General features: G+C 51.5%; 2 gene segments (V, D, J or C); one reads left to right on the top strand and one right to left on the bottom strand.

Annotated features, from left to right (window-relative positions):
- Positions 1 to 725: 725 nt before the first annotated feature.
- On the bottom strand, positions 726 to 15,904 carry LOC115603290. The segment is given in 7 exon segments: positions 726 to 759; positions 1,383 to 1,499; positions 2,717 to 3,069; positions 4,363 to 4,680; positions 6,355 to 6,687; positions 7,820 to 8,138; positions 15,794 to 15,904. Coding segments are annotated over 7 exon segments (1,560 nt in total).
- Positions 15,903 to 21,247, top strand: LOC115603289. The segment is given in 4 exon segments: positions 15,903 to 16,128; positions 18,676 to 18,984; positions 19,589 to 19,915; positions 20,901 to 21,247. Coding segments are annotated over 4 exon segments (1,209 nt in total).
- Positions 21,248 to 24,430: the final 3,183 nt, after the last annotated feature.

Genomic DNA, 24,430 nt, shown 5'->3' with positions numbered 1-24,430 from the left:
AAACAGCAAGAAACTGGGTAAATTTTGGTGGAAAATGGTGATTTTTGGGGAGTTTGGTGAGAGTTTTGGGGTGAAACATCAGTAAACTGGGTAAATTTGAGGGGAAATGGTGATTTTTGGTGGTTTGATGAGACCTTTTGGGGTGAAATACCGAGAAAATGGGTAAATTTTGGTGGAAAATGGTGATTTTGGGGGGGGGATTTGATGGAGTTTTGGGGTGAAACACCCAGAAAATGGGTAAATTTGGGTGGAAAATGGTGATTTTTTGGGAGTTTGGTGGGGTTTTGGGGTGAAACATCAGTAAAATGGGTAAATCAGGGTGGAAAATGGTGATTTTGGGTAGTTTGGTGGAGTTTTGGGGTGAAACATCAGTAAAATGGGTAAATCAGGGTGGAAAATGGTGATTTGGGGTAGTTTAGTGGAGTTTTGGGGTGAAACACCGTGAAAATGGGTAAAATTCGGTGGAAAGTGGTCAATTGGGGGAGTTTGGTGAGAGTTTTGGGGTGAAACACCAAGAAAATGGGTAAATGTGGGGGGGAAATGGTGATTTTGGGGGGTGTGCTGGGAAACGGGTTGAAACACCAACGAAAAGAGGCCGATCCCAATGGAAAACCGGGGTTTCCAGCCAACGGAATGGGGCCGGATCCATTTTATTCCTTGAATCCCCCGAAAGCACCTGAAGATCCACCCGACCACGGTGGGAAGAGCGTGGACAACCCAACGGTGGGGTCCTTCCTCCTTTGGTGGCCCTCACAGCACCTGTAGGACACAAAGAGGCTTCATTAGCGATGAATCCGGCTTAATTAATCATGAATAAGCCTTAATTAATGATTAACCAGCTTAAATTACTTATTTATCAGCCTTAATTGATGATTAATCGGCCTTATTTAATCATTAATAAGTCTTAATTGATGTTAATAAGCTTTAATTAATGATTAATAATCCTTAATCGACGATTAGTCAGACTTGATTAATCGTTAATCGGCCTTAATTAATGATTAATCAGTCTGAATTAACGATTAATCTCCCTTTATTAATCATTAATAATCCTTATGTAAGGATAATAATCTTTAGTTAATGATCGCTTGGCCTTGCTTAATGATTATTTCGCCTTACTTTCTGATTATTTGGCCTTAATTAATGATGATTTGGCCTTAATGATTAGTAAGCCTTAAATAATCATTACTTAGCCTGAATTAATGCTTAATCAGCTTTAATTAACCATCGATCAGCCTTGGTTAATGATTAATTGGCCTCAATTAATCATTAATAAGCCTTAATTTATGGTTAATAACCCTTAACTAGCGATTAGTCAGCCTTAATTAATCATTAATAAGCCATAATTAATGATTAATAAGCCTGCATGGCCCCGCTATGGTCACCTTGAAGAGGGTGACGCCGGTGCTGTAGCAGAGGCTGAGGAGGAAGAGGATGATGAAGGTCACGGCCGTCCATAGGTCGCTGGCGTCTTCTTCTCCCTCCCCTTGTGTCTCCTCTCCCTCCAGCACCAGGATGGGATCTGGGGCAGGAGAAGAAGACTTCAATGGGGAGGACACAACCAAAACCCACATTTTTGGGGCCATTTTCCCCCCTTTCCCACCCAATTCTTGCCCCAAACCCCACCTCTGATCGAAGCGACCACGAGGTTCTTTGGTGCATCACCAAGAAACCACTGGTTTGGGCCATTTTGGGCCATTTTCCACCCACTTCTTGGGCAAAAACGTCCTATGAGCGAAGGGATCATGAGGTTCTTTGGGGACACACCAAAAAATCACCATTTTGGGCCATTTTAACCCATTTTCCACCCAATTCTTGGCCAAAAATGTCCGATGAGTGAAGGGGACACGAGGTTCTTTGGTGGACACAGCAAAAAACCACCATTTTGGACCATTTTAACCCATTTCCCCCCATTTTCCAGCCAATTCTTGACCACAACCGTCCTACAAGCAAAGGAACCACGAGGATCATTGGTGGATGCACCAAAAAAACCCCCATTTTTGGCCATTCGTGGCCATTTTCCACCCAATTCTTGACCAAAACTCCCCTATAATTGAAGGGACCATGAAGATCTTTGGCGGACACCCCCAAACCCCACCATTTTCACCCATTTCTGGCCCCAAACCCTCCTATGACCAAAGGAACCATGAAGATCTTTGGTGGACCCCCCCAAAACCCACCATTTGGGGCCATTTTAACCCATTTCCCACCCGTTTTCCCACCCCATCCTTCTCCAAACCCTTCCTACGACCGAAGTGACCACCAAACCCCCCCTCATTCCCAATCCCAACCCCATCCCTTCTTCTTGACCCTTTTGAGGTCCATTTCGGGCTGGAACCACCCCATTTTGGGGGCTGAAACCACCTCATTTTGGGGGCTGTTTCCCTCTGGATCTCCTCCCTTTGCGTCCATCACCACCAACGACCCCTATTGAGATGCCACCACCCCATAGCGGAGCATGGGAAGCCCATAACCACGTCCCCACCACCCTTCTCTTCTCCAGCCACCACTATAGACCCCGATGGTCCCCACCATCAGACCCCATTGGAGGTCTTCCTCAACCAAGAGTTGGCCAATGGGGCATCGGGCTTCCATTGGGAGCAGTCTTTATTGGGATGCGGAATGACAACCAATCAAGCATCACATCCCCATCCCACCACCCCGGCCCATCCAATCAGGGCCCAGCTTAGTAGCAGGTGACTTCGGAGTCGCTGAGGACCACGGAGACGTTGACCATGGTGGGTTTACCAAGGGTCTTGTCCAGGTTCTTCTGGATGAAGGTCAATGGGATCCCGTCATGGCCAACGACGCAGGAGAAGGTGTCCCCTCGTTGCCATTCATCCACTGGGACCTTCAACATGCTATAGACGGTGAAGGCATCTCCTTCAGCTTTGGGACCAAAGGTGGAGAAGCTCTCGGAGGACACGGGGCGGTCTTGTTGGGTCCAAGTGACCAAGATGTCCTTTGGGCTGAAGCCTGTGGCCAAGCAGGTCAATGTGGCCGTCTCTTGGAGGACCAGCTCATCGGCGGGCGGCGGGAGGACATAGACCGATGGTGCCTTCGCTGTGGTGTCTATGGAGGAAGGGGGAGAGAAGGTCAATGGGGGTGGGCTTGGACCTTTCCAATGGGGTTTAGGCCCTCCCAATGGACTTAGACCCTTCCAGTTGACCATCATCTCCCAGTAGACCATCCCCATTGGATGTCTCAATGGGTTTAGACTCTTCCAGTTGACTTAGACCCTTCCTATGGGCTTAGTTGACCATCATCTTCCACCAGAACAACCTCTTCCAATGGACTTAGACCCTTGCAATGGACTTAGACCCCACCAGTTGACCATCATCTCCCAGTAGACCATCCCCATTGGGTGTCCCAATGGGTTTAGACCCTTCCAGTTGACTTAGACCCCTCCAATAGACCAAGATCTTCCTCTGGATTGACCTCTTCCAATGGGCTTAGACCTTTGCAATGGGCTTAGACCTTTCCTATGGGCTTAGTTGACCATCATCTTCCACCAGACCAACCTCTTCCAATGGACTTAGACCCTTCCAGTTGACTTAGACCCTTCCCATAGACCAAGATCTTCCTCTAGATCAACCTCTTCCAATGGGCTTAGACCTTTCCAATGGCCTTTAGACCCCTCCAATGGACTTAGACCCCACCAGTTGACCATCATCTCCCAGTAGACCATCCCCATTGGGTGTCCCAATGGGTTTAGACCCTTCCAGTTGACTTAGACCCTTCCCATAGACCAAGATCTTCCTCTAGATCGACCTCTTCCAATGGGCTTAGACCTTTCCAATGGCCTTTAGACCCCTCCAATGGACTTAGACCCCACCAGTTGACCATCATCTCCCAGTAGACCCTCCCCATTGGATGTCCCAATGGGTTTAGACCCTTCCAGTTGACTTAGACCCTTCCTATGGGCTTAGTTGACCATCATCTTCCACCAGAACAACCTCTTCCAATTGACTTAGACCCTTCCAGTTGACCATCATCTCCCAGTAGACCAACCCCATTGGATGTCCCAATGGGTTTAGACCCTTCCAATGGGCTTGGACTCTTCCAGTTGACCATCATCTCCCATTAGACCAACCTCTTCCAATGGGCTTAGACCTTTCCAATGGCCTTTAGACCTCTCCAATGGATTTTGACCCCACCAGTTGACCATCATCTCCCAGTAGACCCTCCCCATTGGATGTCCCAATGGGTTTAGACCCTTCCAATGGGCTTGGACCCTTCCCATAGACCCACCTTGTCCAACCACCGCCATCCCCCTGCCCCAACCCACCTCCCATTGGTGGCCACCACCATCCCCCCCCACCCATCCCCATCCATAGCGGGTGGCTCCGGAGCTCCATGTCCTACCTGTGTCCTTCTTGATGGACCTGGTGATGGGTTCCTGGAGCTCCGGGACGTTGACGCTGCAGGAGAACGTCTCCCCCGAGTTCCATTCCTCGGCGCAGATCTTCAAGGAGCTGCTGAGCCCATTGAGCCCATTGGGCAACTTCTCCACCTCCCCCGTGGTGACGTCCAATGGGCTCCCTTTGTCCCTGCTCCAGGAGAACGCCACGTCCTCGGTGGATTTGAGGTTGAGGACCACGCACGTGATGGTGGAGTTCTGCTTCAGGTACAGGTCCTCAAGGGCTGGCGGCAAGATGACGACTTCCACCTCGGGCTTCACATCTAAAGGGGGTTTGGAGGAGCTCAGGGTGGGCGCCGAGGCCCAAAGGGGGCACCAAGAGCTTCTCAATGGGGTTACGGAGGGGTGGAGGTGGCTCCGTCCACCCGCGTCCACCCGAATGCCGTCAAATTTCCCCCCGATTTCCACGAGTTTCCCTCGAATCTCATCAGATTTCCCCCAAATTACCACGGATTTGCCTCGAATTTCATCAGATTTCCCCCAAATTTGCCTCAAATTTCATCAGATTTCCCCAAATCCCCACGGATTTGCCTCCAATCTCATCAGATTTCCCCAGATTCCCACGGATTTGCCTCGAATTTCATCAGATTTCCCCAAATCCCCACGGATTTGCCTCGAATCTCATCAGATTTCCCCAAATTCCCACAGATTTGCCTCGAATTTCATCAGATTTCCCCCAAATTTGCCTCAAATTTCATCAGATTTCCCCAAATCCCCACGGATTTGCCTCCAATCTCATCAGATTTCCCCAAATCCCCACGGATTTGCCTCGAATCTCATCAGATTTCCCCAGATTCCCACGGATTTGCCTCGGATTTCATCAGATTTCCCCAAATTCCCGCAGATTTGCCTCGAATTTCATCAGATTTCCCCAAATTCCCACAGATTTGCCTCAAATTTCCTCAGTTTCCACCCATTTTCCCCCAAATTTTTCTCAATCTGCCTCAAATTTCATCACTTTCCACCCAATTTCCACAAATTTTCCTCACATTTCCTCAGTTTCCCCCCGATTTCCCCAAATTTGCCTCAAACTCCCTCAAATTCCACGGATTTGCCTCAAATTCCCTCAAATTCCATGGATTTTCCTCAAATTTCCTCAGATTTGCCCCGATTTTCCCCAAATTTGCCTCAGATTTCCTCATTTCCCCTCGAATTTCCCCAAATTTACCTCAATTTGCCTCAAATTTCCTTTTTCCCCCCATTTCCCCGAATTCCACCAATTTCCCCCCAAATCTCATTCCTTTGCCCCTAATTCCACCCCTTTTCACCCCATCACCCACTTCCATCCATCTCCATCCACCTTCATCCACCTTCATCCACCTCCATCCACCTCCATCATCTCCATCATCTCCATCTATCATCCATCTCCATCCACCTCCATCCACCTCCATCCATCTCCATCCTCCATCCACCTCCATCATCTCCATCCATCATCCACCTCCATCCACCTCCATCCATCTCCATCCATCATCCATCCCCATCCACCTCCATCCACCTCCATCATCTCCATCCACCTCCATCCATCTCCATCCATCTCCATCCATCTCCATCCATCTCCATCCATCTCCATCCATCATCATCCATCTCCATCCATCTCCATCCATCATCATCCATCTCCATCCATCATCCACCTCCATCATCTCCATCATCCCCATCCATCTCCATCCACCTCCATCATCTCCATCCATCATCTCCATCCACCATCCATCATCTCCATCCATCATCCATCCCCATCCACCTCCATCCACCTCCATCATCTCCATCCATCTCCATCCACCTCCATCCATCTCCATCCATCATCCATCCCCATCCACCTCCATCCACCTCCATCATCTCCATCCACCTCCATCCATCTCCATCCATCTCCATCCATCATCCATCTCCATCCACCTCCATCATCTCCATCATCTCCACCATCTCCTCCCCCCCCCACCTACCCAAGCAGAAGGTGCTGATGTTGAGGACCTCCGGGGTCTCCAGCGACGAGTGGGACACTCGGCAGGAGAACTCGGTGCCCGCGTCCCACTTGTCCCTGCTGACATTGACCGTGCTCCTCACGCTGGTGGCCACGTCCCCGCCGCACTGCTCGCACGCGACGTCCTCCTGCTCCGCCTCCAGCGCCTCGTGGCTCTCCAGCCACTCCACCTTGGCTTCTTCTGCCCCCTTGCCCTCCACCAGGCACAACAAGAGGACCTCCTTCTCCGAGCCCTTCTGGTTGGGGTCGGCGAAGAGCCTGATGGACAACTGGGAGGCGGAACAGAGGTCGTCACCTAAAGGGGGACAAGGAGGTTATGGGGGGCTTGGAGAGAGGAGAAGCCATAGTGGGTGTCCATTGACCCATAGTACGTGTCCATTGACCTATAGTGGGTGTTCATTGACCCATAGGAGATGTCCATCAACCTATAGGGGGTGTTCATTGACCCGTAGGAGATGTCCATCAACCCAAAGTAGGTGTCCATCAACCTATAGTGGGTGTCCATCAACCCATAGGAGATGTCCATCAACCTATAGGGGGTGTTCATTGACCCATAGGAGATGTCCATCAACCCATAGTAGGTGTCCATCAACCCATAGTGGGTGTCCATTGACCCATAGTAGGTGTCCATTGACCCATAGTAGGTGTCCATCAACCCATAGTAGGTGTCCATTGACCCATAGTAGGTGTCCATCAACCCATAATGGTGTCCATTGACCCATAGTAGGTGTCCATTGACCCATAGTAGGTGTCCATCAACCCATAGTGGGTGTCCATTGACCCATAGTAGGTGTCCATCAACCCATAATGGTGTCCATCAACCCATAATGGTGTCCATCAACCCATAGTAGATGTCCATCAACCCATAATGGTGTCCATTGACCCATAGTAGGTATCCATCAACCCATAGTAGGTGTCCATCGACCCATAGGAGATGTCCATCAACCTATAGGGGGTGTCCATCGACCCATAATGGTGTCCATTAACCCATAGTAGATGTCCATCAACCCATAGAAGATGTCCATTGACCCATAGGGGGTGTCCATCAACCCATAGCAGATGTCCATCAACCCACCCAGATGTCCACCAAGCCATTGTATAAGGCTGGGACCAAGGCTTAGACCAAGGAGAACCCATCTTGGTGTCCATCAACCCATAGTAGATGTCCATCAACCCATCATGGAAGGCTTGGAGCAAGGTTTAGACCATCTCCAACCCATCTAGATGTCCACCAAGCCATTGTATGAGGCCGGAACCAAGGTTTAGGCCAAGGAGAACCCATCTAGATGTCCATCAACCCATAGTAGATGCCCACCAACCCATGTTAGGTGCCCACCAACCCATGTTAGATGCCCACCAACCCATGTTAGGTGCCCACCAACCCATGTTAGGTGCCCACCAACCCATGTTAGATGCCACCAACCCACCTACGAAGGTCTCCGTGGTGCTGCTTTGGGTGATGCTATGGTCCACCTGGCACTGGAAGGTCTCCCCCTTCACGCTGCTCGAGATGGTCAACTGGGAGCTGACGCTGTAGGAGCTCCCGATCAGTTGGATGGGGAAGGTCTCGTTGTCTCCATCCACTTCGGAGACCCAAGTGATGGAGATGGGCGTTGGGAAGAAGTCCTTGGCCAAGCAGCCAATGGAGACGGGCTCCGTGCAGTCACAGGGCACCAATGGGTAGACATTGGGAGCGGCGGCTGATTCTGCAATGGAGGAGAAGACACCATTGAGGAACCCCAGGTCCTAAAGGGGAAGGTCAATGGAGGATGGAAGCAGAAGGACCTAAAGGAGAAGGTCAATGGAGGGTGGAAGCAGAAGGACCTAAAGGAGAAGGTCAATGGAGGAGGAAGCAGAAGGACCTAAAGGAGAAGGTCAATGGAGGAGGAAGCAGAAGGACCTAAAGGAGAAGGTCAATGGAGGAGGAAGCAGAAGGACCTAAAGGAGAAGGTCAATGGAGGAGGAAGCAGAAGGACCTAAAGGGGAAGGTCAATGGAGGGTGGAAGCAGAAGGACCTAAAGGAGAAGGTCAATGGTGGATGGAAGCAGAAGGACCTAAAGGAGAAGGTCAATGGTGGATGGAAGCAGAAGGACCTAAAGGAGAAGGTCAATGGAGGGTGGAAGCAGAAGGACCTAAAGGAGAAGGTCAATGGAGGATGGAAGCAGAAGGACCTAAAGGAGAAGGTCAATGGAGGAGGAAGCAGAAGGACCTAAAGGGGAAGGTCAATGGAGGAGGAAGCAGAAGGACCTAAAGGGGAAGGTCAATGGAGGATGGAAGCAGAAGGACCTAAAGGAGAAGGTCAATGGAGGAGGAAGCAGAAGGACCTAAAGGAGAAGGTCAATGGAGGAGGAAGCAGAAGGACCTAAAGGAGAAGGTCAATGGAGGAGGAAGCAGAAGGACCTAAAGGAGAAGGTCAATGGAGGAGGAAGCAGAAGGACCTAAAGGAGAAGGTCAATGGAGGAGGAAGCAGAAGGACCTAAAGGAGAAGTGGGTTTGAAGGTGGCCACAAAGAGGAACCAGAAGGTCCATGACCCAAAGGAGAAGGTCAATGGGATGGGAAGTTCCTCCTCGAGCTGGTTCCCACCATCAGCTCCTCCTCTTTGGTGGTGTCCCCCCAGAGGGGTCAATGGGGGCACCACAAGTGGTGGCGGCAGGAGGTGGAAGGTGCAACGGTGAGAGGGTGGAATTGGGCTTAAACTGGGCTTAAACTGGGCTTAAACTGGGCTTAAACTGGGGTTAAACTGGGGTTGAATTGGGGTTGAATTGGGCTTAAACTGGGCTTAAACTGGGCTTAAACTGGGGTTAAACTGGGGTAAAACTGGGCTTGAATTGGGGTTGAATTGGGCTTAAACTGGGCTTGAATTGGGGTTGAATTGGGGTTGAACTGGGCTTAAACTGGGTTTGAATTGGGGTTAAACTGGGCTTGAATTGGGGTTAAACTGGGCTTAAACTGGGCTTGAATTGGGGTTAAACTGGGTTTGAATTGGGGTTAAACTGGGGTTAAACTGGGCTTGAATTGGGCTTAAATTGGGTTTGAATTGGGATTGAATTGGGGTTGAATTGGGGTTAAACTGGGCTTGAATTGGGTTAAAACTGGGGTTTAACTGGGCTTAAACTGGGCTTAAACTGGGCTTGAATTGGGGTTGAACTGGGCTGGAATTGGGGTTGAATTGGGGTTGAATTGGGGTTGAATTGGGGTTAAACTGGGCTTGAATTGGGGTTGAACTGGGCTTGAATTGGGGTTGAACTGGGCTTAAACTGGGCTTGAATTGGGGTTGAACTGGGCTGGAATTGGGGTTGAATTGGGGTTGAATTGGGGTAAAACTGGGCTTGAATTGGGGTTGAACTGGGCTTGAATTGGGGTTGAACTGGGCTTAAACTGGGCTTGAATTGGGGTTGAACTGGGCTGGAATTGGGGTAAAACTGGGCTGGAATTGGGGTTGAACTGGGCTTAAACTGGGGTTGAATTGGGGTTAAACTGGGCTTGAATTGGGGTTGAATTTGGGTTAAACTGGGCTTAAATTGGGGTTGAATTGGGGTTAAACTGGGTTTGAATTGGGGTTAAACTGGGCTTAAACTGGGCTTGAATTGGGCTTAAACTGGGCCTGCTCCCTATCGGTTATTAGTCATTGATCCGATTGGTTATTAGTGCTATTAATGGTCGATTCTATGGGTTATTAGCCCTATTAATCGCTGATTCTGTCAGTTATTAGTCCTAATAACTATCGAGGCCATTGATTATTGACTCTATTGATTATGAATCATCGATTCTATTGGTTATTAGTGCTATTAGTCATTGATCTGATTGGTTATTAGTGCTATTAATGGTCGATTCTATGGGTTATTAGCCTTATTAATTGTTGATTCTGTCAGTTATTAGTCCTAATAACTATCAAGGACATTGATTCTTGAGCCTATTGGTTATGAATCATTGACCCTATTGGTTATTAGTGCTATTAATGGTCGATTCTATCAGTTATTAGCCCTATTAATCGCTGATTCTGTCAGTTATTAGTCCTAATAACTATCAAGGCCATTGATTATTGAGCCTATTGGTTATGAATCATAGATCCTATTGGTTATTAGTGCTATTAGTCATTGATCTGGTTGTTATTAGTGCTATTAATGATCGATTCTGTTGGTTATTAGCCCTATTAATCGTTGATTCTGCCAGTTATTAGTCCTAACAATCATCAATTCCATTGATAATTGATCCTATTGATGATCAGTCCTTTTAATTATTGATTCTAATAGCTATTAGTGCTATTAACAATCAATTCCATTGGTTATTAGCCCTATTAATAATCATTTCTGTCAGTTATTAGTCCTAATAATTATCAGTTCCATTGATTATTGACCATATTGATGATCAATCCCCTGGATTACTGATCTTATTGGTTATCAGTCCTATTGATTATAAATTCTAATGGTTATTAGCCCTATTAATCATCCATTCTATTGGTTATTAGCCCTATTAATCATCGATTCCATCAGTTATTAGTCCTAATAATTATCAATTCCATCGATTATTGTCCATATTAATGATCGGTCCTATTAATAATCGGTTCTAATGCTTATTAGCCCTATTAATCATCGATTCTAATGGCTATTAGCCCTATTAATCATCGATTCCCTCAGTTATTAGTCCTAATAATTACCAATCCCATTGATTATTGACCCTGTTGTGGTCTCTGTGGGTCCCTAGAGGTCTCTATGGGGCGCTATGGGGCTGCCCCACAGCAGGTGCCAGGCAGGAAGCAGGAAGTGGGGGGGGTGGGGGAAGGGCCCCATTGCAGCGTGTGTGGGGCAGAGCTGCCGCCATGCGGGTAAGGCTTTCCCTATGGGCTCTATGGGGCTGGGGGTCCCTATGGGGCTCTATGGGTTCTCTATGGGTCTCTATAGGGTTCTAAGTGTCTGTATGTGTCTCTGTGGGGCTCTGTGGGGCTCTGTGGGGTCTCTATGGGGCTCTATGGGGCTGGGGGGACTACGGAGTGGAGGTGGACTATGGGGTCTCTATGGGACAGAGAGTCTCTGTGGGGCAGGGGGTTGCTATGGGGCAGGGGCAGCTGAGCTGTAGAATGGTGTTCCTATAGGGCAGGGGTCCCTATGGGGCAAGGGTCGCTATAGGGCAGGGGGAGCTGAGCTGCTCTGTGGGGTTCCTATGGGGTAGGGGATCCTATAGGGCAGGGGGTCCCTATGGGGCACGGGATTCTATGGGGCGGGGGGACCTATAGGGGAGGGGATTCTATGGGGCGGGGTCCAGCTGAGCTATACTATTGGGGTCCCTATAGTGTAGGGGCTCCTATGGGGCAGGGGGACCTATAGGGCATGGGTGCCTATGGGGCAGGGGATTCTATGGGGCTGGGTTCAGCTGAGCTATACTATTGGGGTCCCTATAGTATAGGGGTTCCCATGGGGCAGGGGATTCTATGGGGTAGGGGGACCTATAGGGCAGGGGGACCTACGGGGCAGGGGATTCTATGGGGCAGGGGGACCTATAGGGCAGGGGATTCTATGGGGTAGGGGATTCTATGGGGCTGGGTCCAGCTGAGCTGTACTATTAGGGTCCCTATAGTGCAGGGGGACCTATGGGGCAGGGGTCCCTATAGGGCAGGGGATTCTATGGGGCTGGGTCCAGCTGAGCTGTACTATTAGGGTCCCTATAGTGCAGGGGCTCCTATGGGGCAGGGGATTCTATGGGGCTGGGTCCAGCTGAGCTGTACTATTAGGGTCCCTATAGTGCAGGGGCTCCTATGGGGCAGGGGGACCTATGGGGCAGGGGATTCTATGGGGCTGGGTCCAGCGGAGCTGTACTATTAGGGTCCCTATAGTGCAGGGGATCCTATGGGGCAGGGGTCCCTATGGGGTAGGGGATTCTATGGGGCAGGGGGACCTATAGGGCAGGGGATTCTATGGGACAGCGGATTCTATGGGGCTGGGTCCAGCTGAGCTGTACTATTAGGGTCCCTATAGTGTAGGGGCTCCTATGGGGCAGGGTGACCTATAGGGCACGGGATTCTATGGGGCAGGGTCCAGCTGAGCTATACTATTAGGGTCCCTATAGTGCAGGGGGACCTATGGGGCAGGGGATTCTATGGGGCAGGGGGACCTATAGGGCAGGGGATTCTATGCGGCAGGGTCCAGCTGAGCTATACTGTTGGGGTCCCTACAGTGCAGGGGCTCCTATGGGGCAGGGGTCCCTATGGGGCAGGGGGATTCTATGGGGCTGGGTCCAGCTGAGCTGTACTATTAGGGTCCCTATAGTGCAGGGGCTCCTATGGGGCAGGGGGACCTATAGGGCAGGGGATTCTATGGACAGGGGGACCTATAGGGCAGGGGATTCTATGGGGCGGGGTCCAGCTGAGCTATACTGTTAGGGTCCCTATAGTGCAGGGGCTCCTATGGGGCAGGGGGACCTATAGGGCAGGGGGACCTATAGGGCAGGGGATTCTATGGGGCGGGGTCCAGCTGAGCTATACTGTTAGGGTCCCTATAGTGCAGGGGCTCCTATGGGGCAGGAGGACCTATGGGGCAGGGAATTCTATGGGGCAGGGGGACCTATGGGGCAGGGGATTCTATGGACAGGGGGACCTATAGGGCAGGGGATTCTATGGGGCGGGGTCCAGCTGAGCTATACTGTTAGGGTCCCTATAGTGCAGGGGCTCCTATGGGGCAGGGGGACCTATAGGGCAGGGGGACCTATAGGGCAGGGGATTCTATGGGGCTGGGTCCAGCTGAGCTATACTATTAGGGTCCCTATAGTGTAGGGGATCCTATGGGGCAGGGGTCCCTATGGGGCATGGGATTCTATGGGGCAGGGGATTCTATGGGGCTGGGTCTAGCTGAGCTATACTGTTGGTGTCCCTATAGTGTAGGGGCTCCCATGGGGCAGGGGGACCTATAGGGCAGGGGGACCTACGGGGCAGGGGATTCTATGGGGCAGGGGGACCTATAGGGCAGGGGGACCTACAGGGCAGGGGATTCTATGGGGCTGGGTCCAGCTGAGCTATACTATTAGGGTCCCTATAGTGCAGGGGATCCTATGGGGCAGGGGGACCTATAGGGCAGGGGATTCTGTGGGGCAGCTGAGCTGTAGTGTGGGGTCCCTATGGAGCAGGGGGTCCCTATGGGGTAGAGGATCCTATAGGGCAGGGTCTCTATGGGGCTGGGTCCAGCTGAACTGCGCTATTGGGGTCCCTATATGGGGTCCCTATGGGGCAGGGGTACCTATAGAACAGGGGGGCCTTATGGGGCAGGGGAGGGCTATAGGGGGCAGCTGAGCTGTCCTATGGGGTCCCTATAGGGCAGGGGGTCCCTATGGGGCTGGGTCCAGCTGAGCTGCACTATGGGGGTTCCTGTATGGGGTCCCTATGGGGCAGGGGTCTCTATAGGGCAGGGGGGCAGCTGAGCTGTCCTATGGGGTCCCTATAGAGCAGGGGGTCCCTATGGGGCAGGGGGGCCCCTCAGGGTGCCCATGGGTGCCCTTAGGGTGCCTATGGGTCCTTTTGGGGTCCCTATGGGTGCTCTTAGGGTGTCTATGGGTTCCTTTGGGGTGCCTATGGGTGCTCTTAGGGTGTCTATGGGTCCCTTTGGGGTGCCTATGGGTGCTCTTAGGGTGTCTATGGGTCCCTTTGGGGTGCCTATGGGTCCCTTTGGGGTGTCTATCGGTCCCATTGGGGTCCCCATGGGTGCCCTTAGGGTGCCTATGGGTCCCTTTGGCGTCCCTCGGGGTGCTCTTAGGGTGCCTATGGGTCCCTTTGGCGTCCCTCGGGGTGCTCTTAGGGTGTCTATGGGTGCTGTTAAGGTGCCTATGGAGCCCTTGAGGTCCCATTAGGGTCCCTATGGGTGCCATTAGGGTGCCTCTGAGTCCCTTTGGGGTGCCTATGGGTGCTCTTAAGGTGCCCACGGAGCCCTTGAGGTCCCATTAGGGTGCCTATGGGTGCTCTTAAGGTGGCCATGGAGCCCTTGAGGTCCCATTAGGGTGCCTATGGGTGCTCTTAAGGCGCCCATGGAGCCCTTGAGGTCCCATTAGGGTGCCTATGGGTGCTCTTAAGGTGCCCACAGAGACCCTGAGGTCCCATTAGGGTGCCTATGGGTGCTCTTAAGGCGCCCATGGAGCCCTTGAGGTCCCATTATGATGCTCTTAAGGTCCTCTGAGGGTTCCTTGTGGTCCTTTATGGTGCCTATGAAGACCCTGAGGTCCCCTGAAGGTCCCCTTGAGGTCCCCTTATGGTGCTCTTATGGTCCCATATGGTCCCTTATGATGTTCTCATGGTCCCTTATGATGTTCTTATGGTCCCTTATGATGCCCTTCTGGTTCCTCATGGTCCCTTATGATGTCCTTATGGTCCCTCATGGTCCCTTATGATGTTCTTATGGTCCCTTATGATGTTCTCATGGTCCCTTATGATGCCCTTCTGGTCCCTCATGGTCCCTTATGATGTCCTTATGGTCCCTTATGATGTCCTTATGGTCCCTTATGATGTTCTTCTGGTTCCTCATGGTCCCTTATGATGTCCTTATGGTCCCTCATGGTCCCTTATGATGTTCTTATGGTCCCTTATGATGTTCTTCTGGTTCCCAATGGTCCCTTATGATGGTCTTATGGTCCCTTATGGTGTTCTCATGGTCCCTTATGATGTTCTTCTGGTTCCTCATGGTCCTTTATGATGTTCTTATGGTCCCTTATGATGCCCTTATGGTCCCTTATGATGTTCTTATGGTCCCTTATGATGCCCTTATGGTCCCTTATGATGCCCTTATGGTCCCTTATGATGCCCTCATGGTCCCTTATGATGTTCTTATGGTCCCTTATGGTGTTCTCATGGTCCCTTATGATGTTCTTCTGGTTCCTCATGGTCCTTTATGATGTTCTTATGGTCCCTTATGATGCCCTTATGGTCCCTTATGATGTTCTTATGGTCCCTTATGATGCCCTTATGGTCCCTTATGATGCCCTTATGGTCCCTTATGATGTTCTCATGGTCCCTTATGATGTTCTCATGGTCCCTTATGATGCCCTTATGGTCCCTTATGATGCCCTCATGGTCCCTTATGATGTTCTCATGGTCCCTTATGATGCCCTTATGGTCCCTCATGGTCCCTTATGATGTTCCTATGGTCCCTCATGGCCCCTTATGATGCCCTCATGGTCCCTTATGATGCCCTCATGGTCCCTTATGATGCCCTCATGGTCCATTATGATGTTCTTATGGTCCCTTATGATGTTCTCATGGTCCCTTATGATGCCCTTATGGTCCCTTATGATGCCCTCATGGTCCCTTATGATGTTCTTATGGTCCCTTATGGTGTTCTCATGGTCCCTTATGATGTTCTCATGGTCCCTTATGATGTTCTTCTGGTTCCTCATGGTCCCTTATGATGCCCTCATGGTCCCTTACGATGCCCTCATGGTCCCTTATGTCCCCTGATGGTTCCCCCTTGTCTCCCCCTGCAGCCCCAGCCACCTCCCCGAGGGTGTTCCCGCTGGCGTCCTGCAGCACGCCGGCCATGGCGGGCTGCCTGGTGGCCGGGTACATCCCAGAGCCCGTCTCCGTGTCGTGGACCACGGGGGGGTCCTCTCCGTCCGTCCCGCCCCGCACCTACCCCGCGGCCCGGGGCAGGAGGGGGCTCCTCACGCTGGGCAGCGCCGTAGGGTTCCCCGCGGGGCTGCGGGAGGCCACCTGCGCCGTGCGGCACCCGGCCACCGGCTTCAGCCGCAGCGTCAGAGTCTCTGGTGAGCGAAATGGGGGGAAATGGGGGGTAAAAGTGGGGGTGGATGGGGTAAATTGGGGTTAAAGGGGGTAAATGGGGTTTAAATGGGGTTAAATGGGGTAAAATTGGGGTTAGATGGGGTTAAATGGGGTTTAAATGGGATAAAACTGGGGTTAAATGGGGTTAAACTGGGGTTAAATGGGGTAAAACTGGGGGTGAATGGGGTAAATTGGGTTAAATGGGGTAAATTGGGTTTAAATGGGTAAAATTGGGGTTAAATGGGGTTAAACTGGGGTTAAATGGGGTTAAATGGGGTAAAACTGGGGGTAAATGGGGGTAAAAGTGGGGGTGAATGGGGTAAAACTGGGGTTAAATGGGGTAAATTGGGGTTTAAATGGGGTTAAATGGGGTAAAACGGGTTAAATGGGGTTAAATGGGGGTAAAACTGGGGGTAAATGGGGTAGAACTGGGGTTAAATGGGGTAAATTGGGTTTAAATGGGGTTAAATGGGGTTAAATGGGGTTTAAATGGGGTTTAAATGGGGGTAAAACTGGGGGTGAATGGGGTTGAATGGGGTAAAATTGGGGTTAAATGGGGTTAAATGGGGTTAAATGGGGTAAAATTGGGGTTAAATGGGGGTTAAATGGGGTTAAATGGGGTTAAATGGGGTTAAACTGGGTTTAAATGGGGTTAAACTGGGATTAAATGGGGTAAATTGGAGGTTAAATTGGGTTTAAATGGGGTAAATTGGGGTAAAACTGGGGTTAAATGGGATTAAACTGGATTTAAATGGAGTTAAATGGGGTTAAAATGGGGTTAAATGGGGTAAATTGGGGTTAAACTGGGTTTAAACGGGCTTAAATGGGGGTAAACTGGGTTTAAATGGGTTAAACTGGGTTTAAATGGGGTAAACGGGGGTTAAACTGGGTTTAAATGGGGTAAATTGGGGTTAAACGGGTGTTAAATGGGGTAAACTGGGATTGGGAACGGGTTGGGATGGGTTAAAGGGGGGAAAAGTGGTTTAAAGTGGGATAAACCGGGTTTAAACTCTTCTTCCTCCTCTACCTTCTCCTCCATCTCCTCCTTCTTGTCCTTGTCCTTGTCCTTGTCCTTGTCCTCCTCCATCTCCTTCTCCTTCTCCATCTCTTCTTCCTCCTTCATCTTCTCCTCCATCTTCTCCTCCTTCTTCTTCTTGTCCTTGTCCTCCTTCATCTCCTTCTCTTCTCCTTCTCCACCTCCTTCTCCTTCTCCTCCTCCATCTCCATCTCCTCCTCTTCTCCTCCTTCTTCTCTTCCTCCTTTATCTTCTCCTTCATCTTCTCCATCTTCTCCTTCTCCTTCTTGTCCTTGTCCTCCTCCATCTCCATCTCCTTCTCTTCTCCATCTCCTTCATCTTCTCCTCCATCTTCTCCTTCTCTTCTCCTTCTCCTTCTCCTCCATCATCTTCTCCTTTTCCTTCTTGTCCTTGTCCCCCTCCATCTCCATCTCCTCCTCCTTCTCTTCTTCCTCCTCCATCTTCTCCTGCATCTTCTCCTCCATCTCCTTCTCTTCTCCTTCTCCTCCTCCATCTCCTTCTCCTCCATCTCCTTCTCCTCCATCTCCTTCTCTTCTCCTTCTCCTCCATCTCCTCCTCCATCTCCTTCTCTTCTCCTTCTCCTCCATCTCCTTCTCCTCCATCTCCTTCTCCTCCATCTCCTTCTCCTCCATCTTCTTCTCCTCCATCTCCTTCTCTTCTCCTTCTCCTCCATCTCCTTCTCCTCCATCTCCTTCTCCTCCATCTCCTTCTCTTCTCCTTCTCCTCCATCTCCTCCTCCATCTCCTTCTCTTCTCCTTCTCCTCCATCTCCTCCTCCATCTCCTTCTCTTCTCCTTCTCCTCCATCTCCTTCTCCTCCATCTCCTTCTCCTCCATCTCCTTCTCCTCCATCTTCTTCTCCTCCATCTCCTTCTCTTCTCCTTCTCCTCCATCTCCTTCTCCTCCATCTCCTTCTCCTCCATCTCCTTCTCTTCTCCTTCTCCTCCATCTCCTCCTCCATCTCCTTCTCTTCTCCTTCTCCTCCATCTCCTCCTCCATCTCCTTCTCTTCTCCTTCTCCTCCATCTCCTTCTCCTCCATCTCCTTCTCCTCCATCTTCTTCTCCTCCATCTCCTTCTCTTCTCCTTCTCCTCCATCTCCTTCTCCTCCATCTCCTTCTCCTCCATCTCCTTCTCTTCTCCTTCTCCTCCATCTCCTCCTCCATCTCCTTCTCTTCTCCTTCTCCTCCATCTCCTTCTCCTCCATCTCCTTCTCCTCCATCTCCTTCTCTTCTCCTTCTCCTCCATCTCCTTCTCCTCCATCTCCTTCTCTTCTCTTTCTCCTCCATCTCCTTCTCTTCTCCATCTCCTTCTTCTCCTTCTCCTCCTCCATCTCTATCTCCTCCTCTTCTCCTTCTTCTGTTCTTCCTCCTGCATCTTCTCCTCCATCTTCTCCTCCATCTCCTTCTTCTCCCCCATCTCCTCCTCCTCCCTCTCCCCCTTCTCTTCCTCTCCCACCTCTCCCTCCTGCCGCGTCCCCGCGCGGGTCCCTGCCGCAGCGCCCGCCCCGGCGCGCTCCCACCCGCCCCACGTCGAGCTCCTCCATTCCTGCTCCATGTCCTCCATCCACCTCCTCTGCTTGGCCACCGGCTTCTCCCCGCGCGCCCTCAGCCTCCGCTGGCTGGTGGACAACGAGCCCTTGGACCCAAGCGACGTCCTCATCGAGGGCCCCACCGCCAAGGGCACCTTCATGGCCAGCGCCCGCCTCAACCTCACCTTGGCCGAGTGGCAGGAGAAGACCTTCGCGTGTGGTGTCACCCACCGAGCCTCGGGTACCGATGTGGAGATCACCGGCCACAAGTGCATCAGTGAGTTGGGGCATGGGGCTGGGTGGTGGCATCTCCGTGGGGTTCCATTGAGCTTGGGTCTTGGTCTCTAAGGGGTTGTTCTCTCGTTGAGTTGGGTGGTGGCATCTCCATGGGGTTCCATTGAGCTTGGTTCTTGGTCTCTAGGGGGTTCTTATTGAATTGAATTGGGTGGTGGCATCTCCATGGGGTTCCATTGAGCTTGGTTCTTGGTCTCTATGGGGTTGTTGTCTCGTTGAGTTGGGTGGTGGCATCTCCATAGGGTTCCATTGAGCTTGGATTTTGGTCTCTAGGGGGTTGTTCTCTCATTGAATTGGGTGGTGGCATCTCCATGGGGTTCCATTGAGCTTGGGTCTTGGTCTCTAGGGGGTTCTTATTGAATTGAATTGGGTGGTGGCATCTCCATAGGGTCCCATTGAAGTCCCTTTGGCTGGTGGCATCTCCATGGGGTTCCTCTCTCATCCCTTCACTCCTGGTGGCATCTCTATGGGGTTCCCCTCTCACCGATATGAGGCTGGTGGCATCTCCATAGGGTCCCATTGAAGTCCCTTTGGCTGGTGGCATCTCCATAAGGTTCCTCTCCCGTTCTCCGCCCCCCCCCCAACAGGCGTCCATCCGGACTCCAGCTCCATCCAAGTCTTCGTCCTCCCCCCGTCCCCATTGGACCTTTACGTGTCGCAGAACCCCAAACTCCGCTGCATGGTCACCAGTTTGCCCAGTGACGATGGGCTGGAGCTCAGCTGGAGCCGGAGCCAAGGGGGGGCCCTTCGCCCCGACCTCCTCCAAGTCAAAGCCCAGTTCAATGGCACCTTCACGGCCACCAGAGAGGTGCTGGTGTCCACCCGCGATTGGGACAATGGGGAGACCTTCACCTGCCGGGTCTACCACAGAGACCTGCCCTCTCCCATCAGCCGCAGCATCTCCAAGAAGCCAGGTAGGGACCTATAGGGTGGGTTTATAGGGTGGTGGCATCTCCACAGGGTTCAATTCGTGGTGGTTATGGGGTCTCTGACATCGAATTGGGTTGGTTTGGGTGGTGGCATCTCAGTGGGGTTTAGATAACGGTGGGTCTGGAGGTGGTGGTATCTCCACAGGGTTCAATTCGTGGTGGTTGTGGGGTCTCTGACATCGAATTGGGTTGGTTTGGGTGGTGGCATCTCAGTGGGGTTTAGATAACGGTGGGTCTGGAGGTGGTGGTATCTCCACAGGGTTCAATTCGTGGTGGTTGTGGGGTCTCTGACATCGAATTGGGTTGGTTTGGGTGGTGGCATCTCAGTGGGGTTTAGATAACGGTGGGTTTGGAGGTGGTGGTATCTCCAGAGGGTTCAATTCGTGGTGGTTGTGGGGTCTCTGACATCGAATGGGGTTGGTTTGGGTGGTGGCATCTCAATGGGGTTCCCCTATCATTGATATGGGTGGTGGTGGCATCTCAGTGGGGTTCCGTTCATGGTGGTTATGGGGGTCTATGGCCTCGATTCAAGCGGTTTTGAGACCCTGACCTCAAACAGGGTTGGTTTGGGTGGTGGTATCTCCATGGGGTTCAAGTCCTGTTGGTTTTGGTGCTGGTGGCACCTCCATGGGGCTTCACCCATCACTGCTATGGGCCTGGTGGCATCATTATGAGCTTCATTCACATTGCTATGGGGCTGGTGGCATCTCCATGGGCTTCATTCCACGGTGGTTTTGGGGGTCTCTGACCTCCGAGCGGGTTAGTTTGGGTGGTGGCATCTCCATAGGCTTCAGTTCCTGCCGGTTTTGGAGGTGGCGGCATCTCTGCAGGGTTTGCTTTGCGGTGCTCATGGGCTGGTGGCATCTCCACGGGCTTCATTCCACGGTGCTTTTGGGGTCTCTGACCTGCCGTCAGGGCGTTTTGGGTGGTAGCATCTCCATAAGCTTCACCCCCATGGTGTCCCCTATAGGCAAGCGCTTGACCCCCAGCGTCTACCTCTTACCACCCCCACCGGAGGAGCTGAGCGGGTCCCATGCCACCTTGAGCTTGACCTGCTTGGTGCGAGGCTTCTACCCCGAGTCCATCTCGGTGGAGTGGCAGAAGAACCAGGACTCGTTGGAGGACTCAGCCTACGAGACCACCCCTCCCATGAAGGAGAAGGCGGGAGATGCCTCCTACTTCCTCTACAGCCGCCTGGTGGTGAAGAGGGAGGACTGGAACAAGGGGACAACCTACGTGTGCATGGTGGTCCACGAGGGGCTGCCCATGAGGTTCATCCAGCGCAGCATCAATAAGAGCCCCGGTAAAAGGAAGTGAGAGGTGGCGGCATCTCGGTGGGGTTCCCGCGCGCTCGGGCGCCGGGGTGGGATGGGAATAAAGGAGAAGATGGTTCAAGCGGTGCCTGGTTCTGTGGGGGGACGGTGGGGATGGCGGGTGGAGGTGGGTGGAGGTGATGGATGGATGATGGTGGAGATGATGGATGGATGATGATGGTGATGGATGAAGATGGATGATGATGGAGATGGATGGAGATGGATGGATGATGATGGAGATGGATGGAGATGATGGATGGATGGTGATGGAGATGATGGACGGATGATGATGGTGGTGGATGGAGATGGATGGTGATGGGTGGAGATGGATGATGATGAATGGAGATGGATGGAGATGATGGATGGATGATGATGGTGATTGGATGGAGATGGATAATGGATGATGATGATGGATGGAGATGGACGGAGATGATGGATGGATGATGATGGTGATTGGATGGAGATGGATAATGGATGATGATGATGGATGGAGATAGACGGATGATGGTGGAGATGGATGGAGATGATGGATGGATGGAGATGGTGATGGATGAAGATGGATGATGATGGATGGAGATGGATGGAGATGGATGGATGATGATGGTGATGGATGGAGATGGATGGATGATGGCGGAGATGGATGGAGATAGACGGATGATGGTGGAGATGGATGGAGATGATGGATGGATGGAGATGGTGATGGATGAAGATGGATGATGATGGATGGAGATGGATGGAGATGGATGGATGATGATGGAGATGGATGGAGAAGGATGGATGAAGATGGTGATGGATGGAGATGGATGGAGAGGGATGGATGATGATGGAGATAGATGGAGATGATGGATGGATGATGATGGATGGAGATGGATGGAGGTGGATGGATGATGATGGAGATGGATGGAGATGATGGATGGATGATGATGGATGGAGATGGATGGAGAGGGATGGATGATGATGGAGATGGATGGGGAAGGATGGATGAAGATGGTGATGGATGGAGATGGATGGAGATGGATGATGGATGATGGTGGATGATGGATGGACAAGAGGAACTGGACATTCCTCCCATCCATGGGGGCAAGAGGTGGGAGAAGAACCTGTGGGAGATGGATGGAGATGGGTGGACATGGGTGGACATGGATGGACATGGGTGGTGGACGGAGATGGATGATGGATGGTGGATTTTCCAAGCAAATTTGGGGAAATGAGGGAAAAATCATGGAAATTTGGGGAAAATTGGGGGGAAAATGAGGAAATTTGGGGGAAGTTGGGGGGAAACTGAGGAAATTTGGGGGAAATTTGCAAAAACTGGGGCAAAACCAGGAGAATTTGGGGGGAAATTGGGAAAATTGGGGGGAAATTGAGGAAATTTGAGGAAAATCGAGGAAAACTTGGGGAAATTGGGGGGGGAAATGGAAGGAATTGGGGGGAAATTGGGGAATTCAGGAGAAAACTGGGGGAAATGGTGCAAAAATGGGGCAAATCGGGAGGAAACAGAAGAAATTTGGGGAAACCGTGGAAAATCGGGTGAAACGAGGGGCGAAGGAAGGGAATTTGGGGGAAAACGGGTGAAATTTGGGGAAATCGGGGGGAAATTGAGGGAATTTGAGGCAAATTGAGGCAAATTTGGGTGGAAACAGAAGAAATTTGGGGGAATGGAGAAAAATTGGGGAAATGGAGGAAATTTGAGGCAAGTTTGGGAGATCAGGGGAAAAACTGAGGAAATTTGAGGCAAATTTGGGGAAATTTGGGGAAAACCGAGGAAATTTGATGGAAATTTGGGGAAATAAAGGAAAAAGTGGGGAAATTTGAGGCAAATGTGGGAAAATTGGGGCAAATTGGGGGAAACTGAGGAAATTTGAGGGGAATTTGGGAAAACTGGGAGAAAATTGAGGAAATTTGAGGAAAAATGGGGGAAATCGAGGAAAAACAGGAAATATGAGGGGAATTTGGGAAAATAGGGGAATATCAGGGAAAAACTGAGGAAATTTGAGGAAAAATGGGGGAAATTGAGGAAATTTGAGGAAAATTTAGGAAAATTGGGGGAAATCGGGGAAAAACTGAGGAAATTTGAGAGTAATTTGGGAAAATTGGGAGAAAATTGAGGAAATTTGAGGAAAAATGGGGGAAATTGAGGAAATTTAGGGGAATTTGCATGGTTAATGGATGGAGATGGATGGAGGTGGATGGAGATGGATGGAGGTGGATGTAGATGGTCATGGATGGAGGTGGATGGAGATGGATGGAGATGGATGGAGATGGTGATGGATGGAGGTGGATGGAGATGGTCATGGATGGAGATGGATGGAGGTGGATGCAGATGGATGGAGGTGGATGGATGGAGCTGATGGCCCATCACGGACCATCATGGAGCCCTTGTCCCCCCCTGTCCCCACCTCCAGACATGCTCCTCCCCGAGGACCTTTGCCATGGTGACCCCGACGTGGCCAATGGGCCCTGGGACACCGTCGCCGTCTTCATCACCCTCTTCCTCCTCAGCGTCTGCTACAGCGCCACCGTCACCCTCTGCAAGGTGGGGTGGCCTATGGGGCTTCCTATGGGGCTTCCTATGGGGCTTCCTATGGGGCCCGTGGGTGGGGGGGAAGGGGGAGAGGTGGAGGAGCTATGGGTGGTGGAGGAGGTTTGGAGGACCCATAGGTGGTGGTGAAGGTGCCATAGGTGATATTGAAGGAGATACAGAGGTCCTATGGGTGGGGGCGAAGATAGGACCCATAGGTGGTGGGAGGGGTTGGAGGGGCTGGGTGGTCATTGGGTGGTCATTGGGTGGCCATTGGGTGGTCATTGGGTGGTCATTGGGTGGTCACTGGGTGTTCATTGGGTGGTCATTGGGTGGTCATTGGGTGGTCATTGGGTGTTCATTGGGTGGTCACTGAGTGGTCATTGGATGGTCATTGGGTGGTCATTGGGTGTTCATTGGGTGGTCATTGGGTGGTCATTGGGTGGTAGGATGGTCATTGGTTGATCATTGGTTGATCATTGGTTGGTCATTGGGTGGCCATTGGCTGATGGTTGGTCATTGGTGGGTCATTGGGTGGCCATTGGTTGACGGTTGTTGATGGTTGCTGGTGGGACCGAACCCCCCTGAGCTGTTCCCCATCCACAGGTCAAGTGGGTCCTGGCCACCCTCCTGCACCTCAAGCCAAACCCCGTCCCCCACTACAAG

The sequence above is a fragment of the Strigops habroptila genome, unplaced genomic scaffold (genome assembly GCF_004027225.2).
Source record: "Strigops habroptila isolate Jane unplaced genomic scaffold, bStrHab1.2.pri NW_022045629.1_ctg1, whole genome shotgun sequence".
Classification (NCBI taxonomy): Eukaryota; Metazoa; Chordata; class Aves; order Psittaciformes; family Psittacidae; genus Strigops; species Strigops habroptila.
The sequence above is the reverse complement of the archived record's forward strand: the minus strand, read 5'-3'. Positions and strand labels throughout refer to the sequence as shown.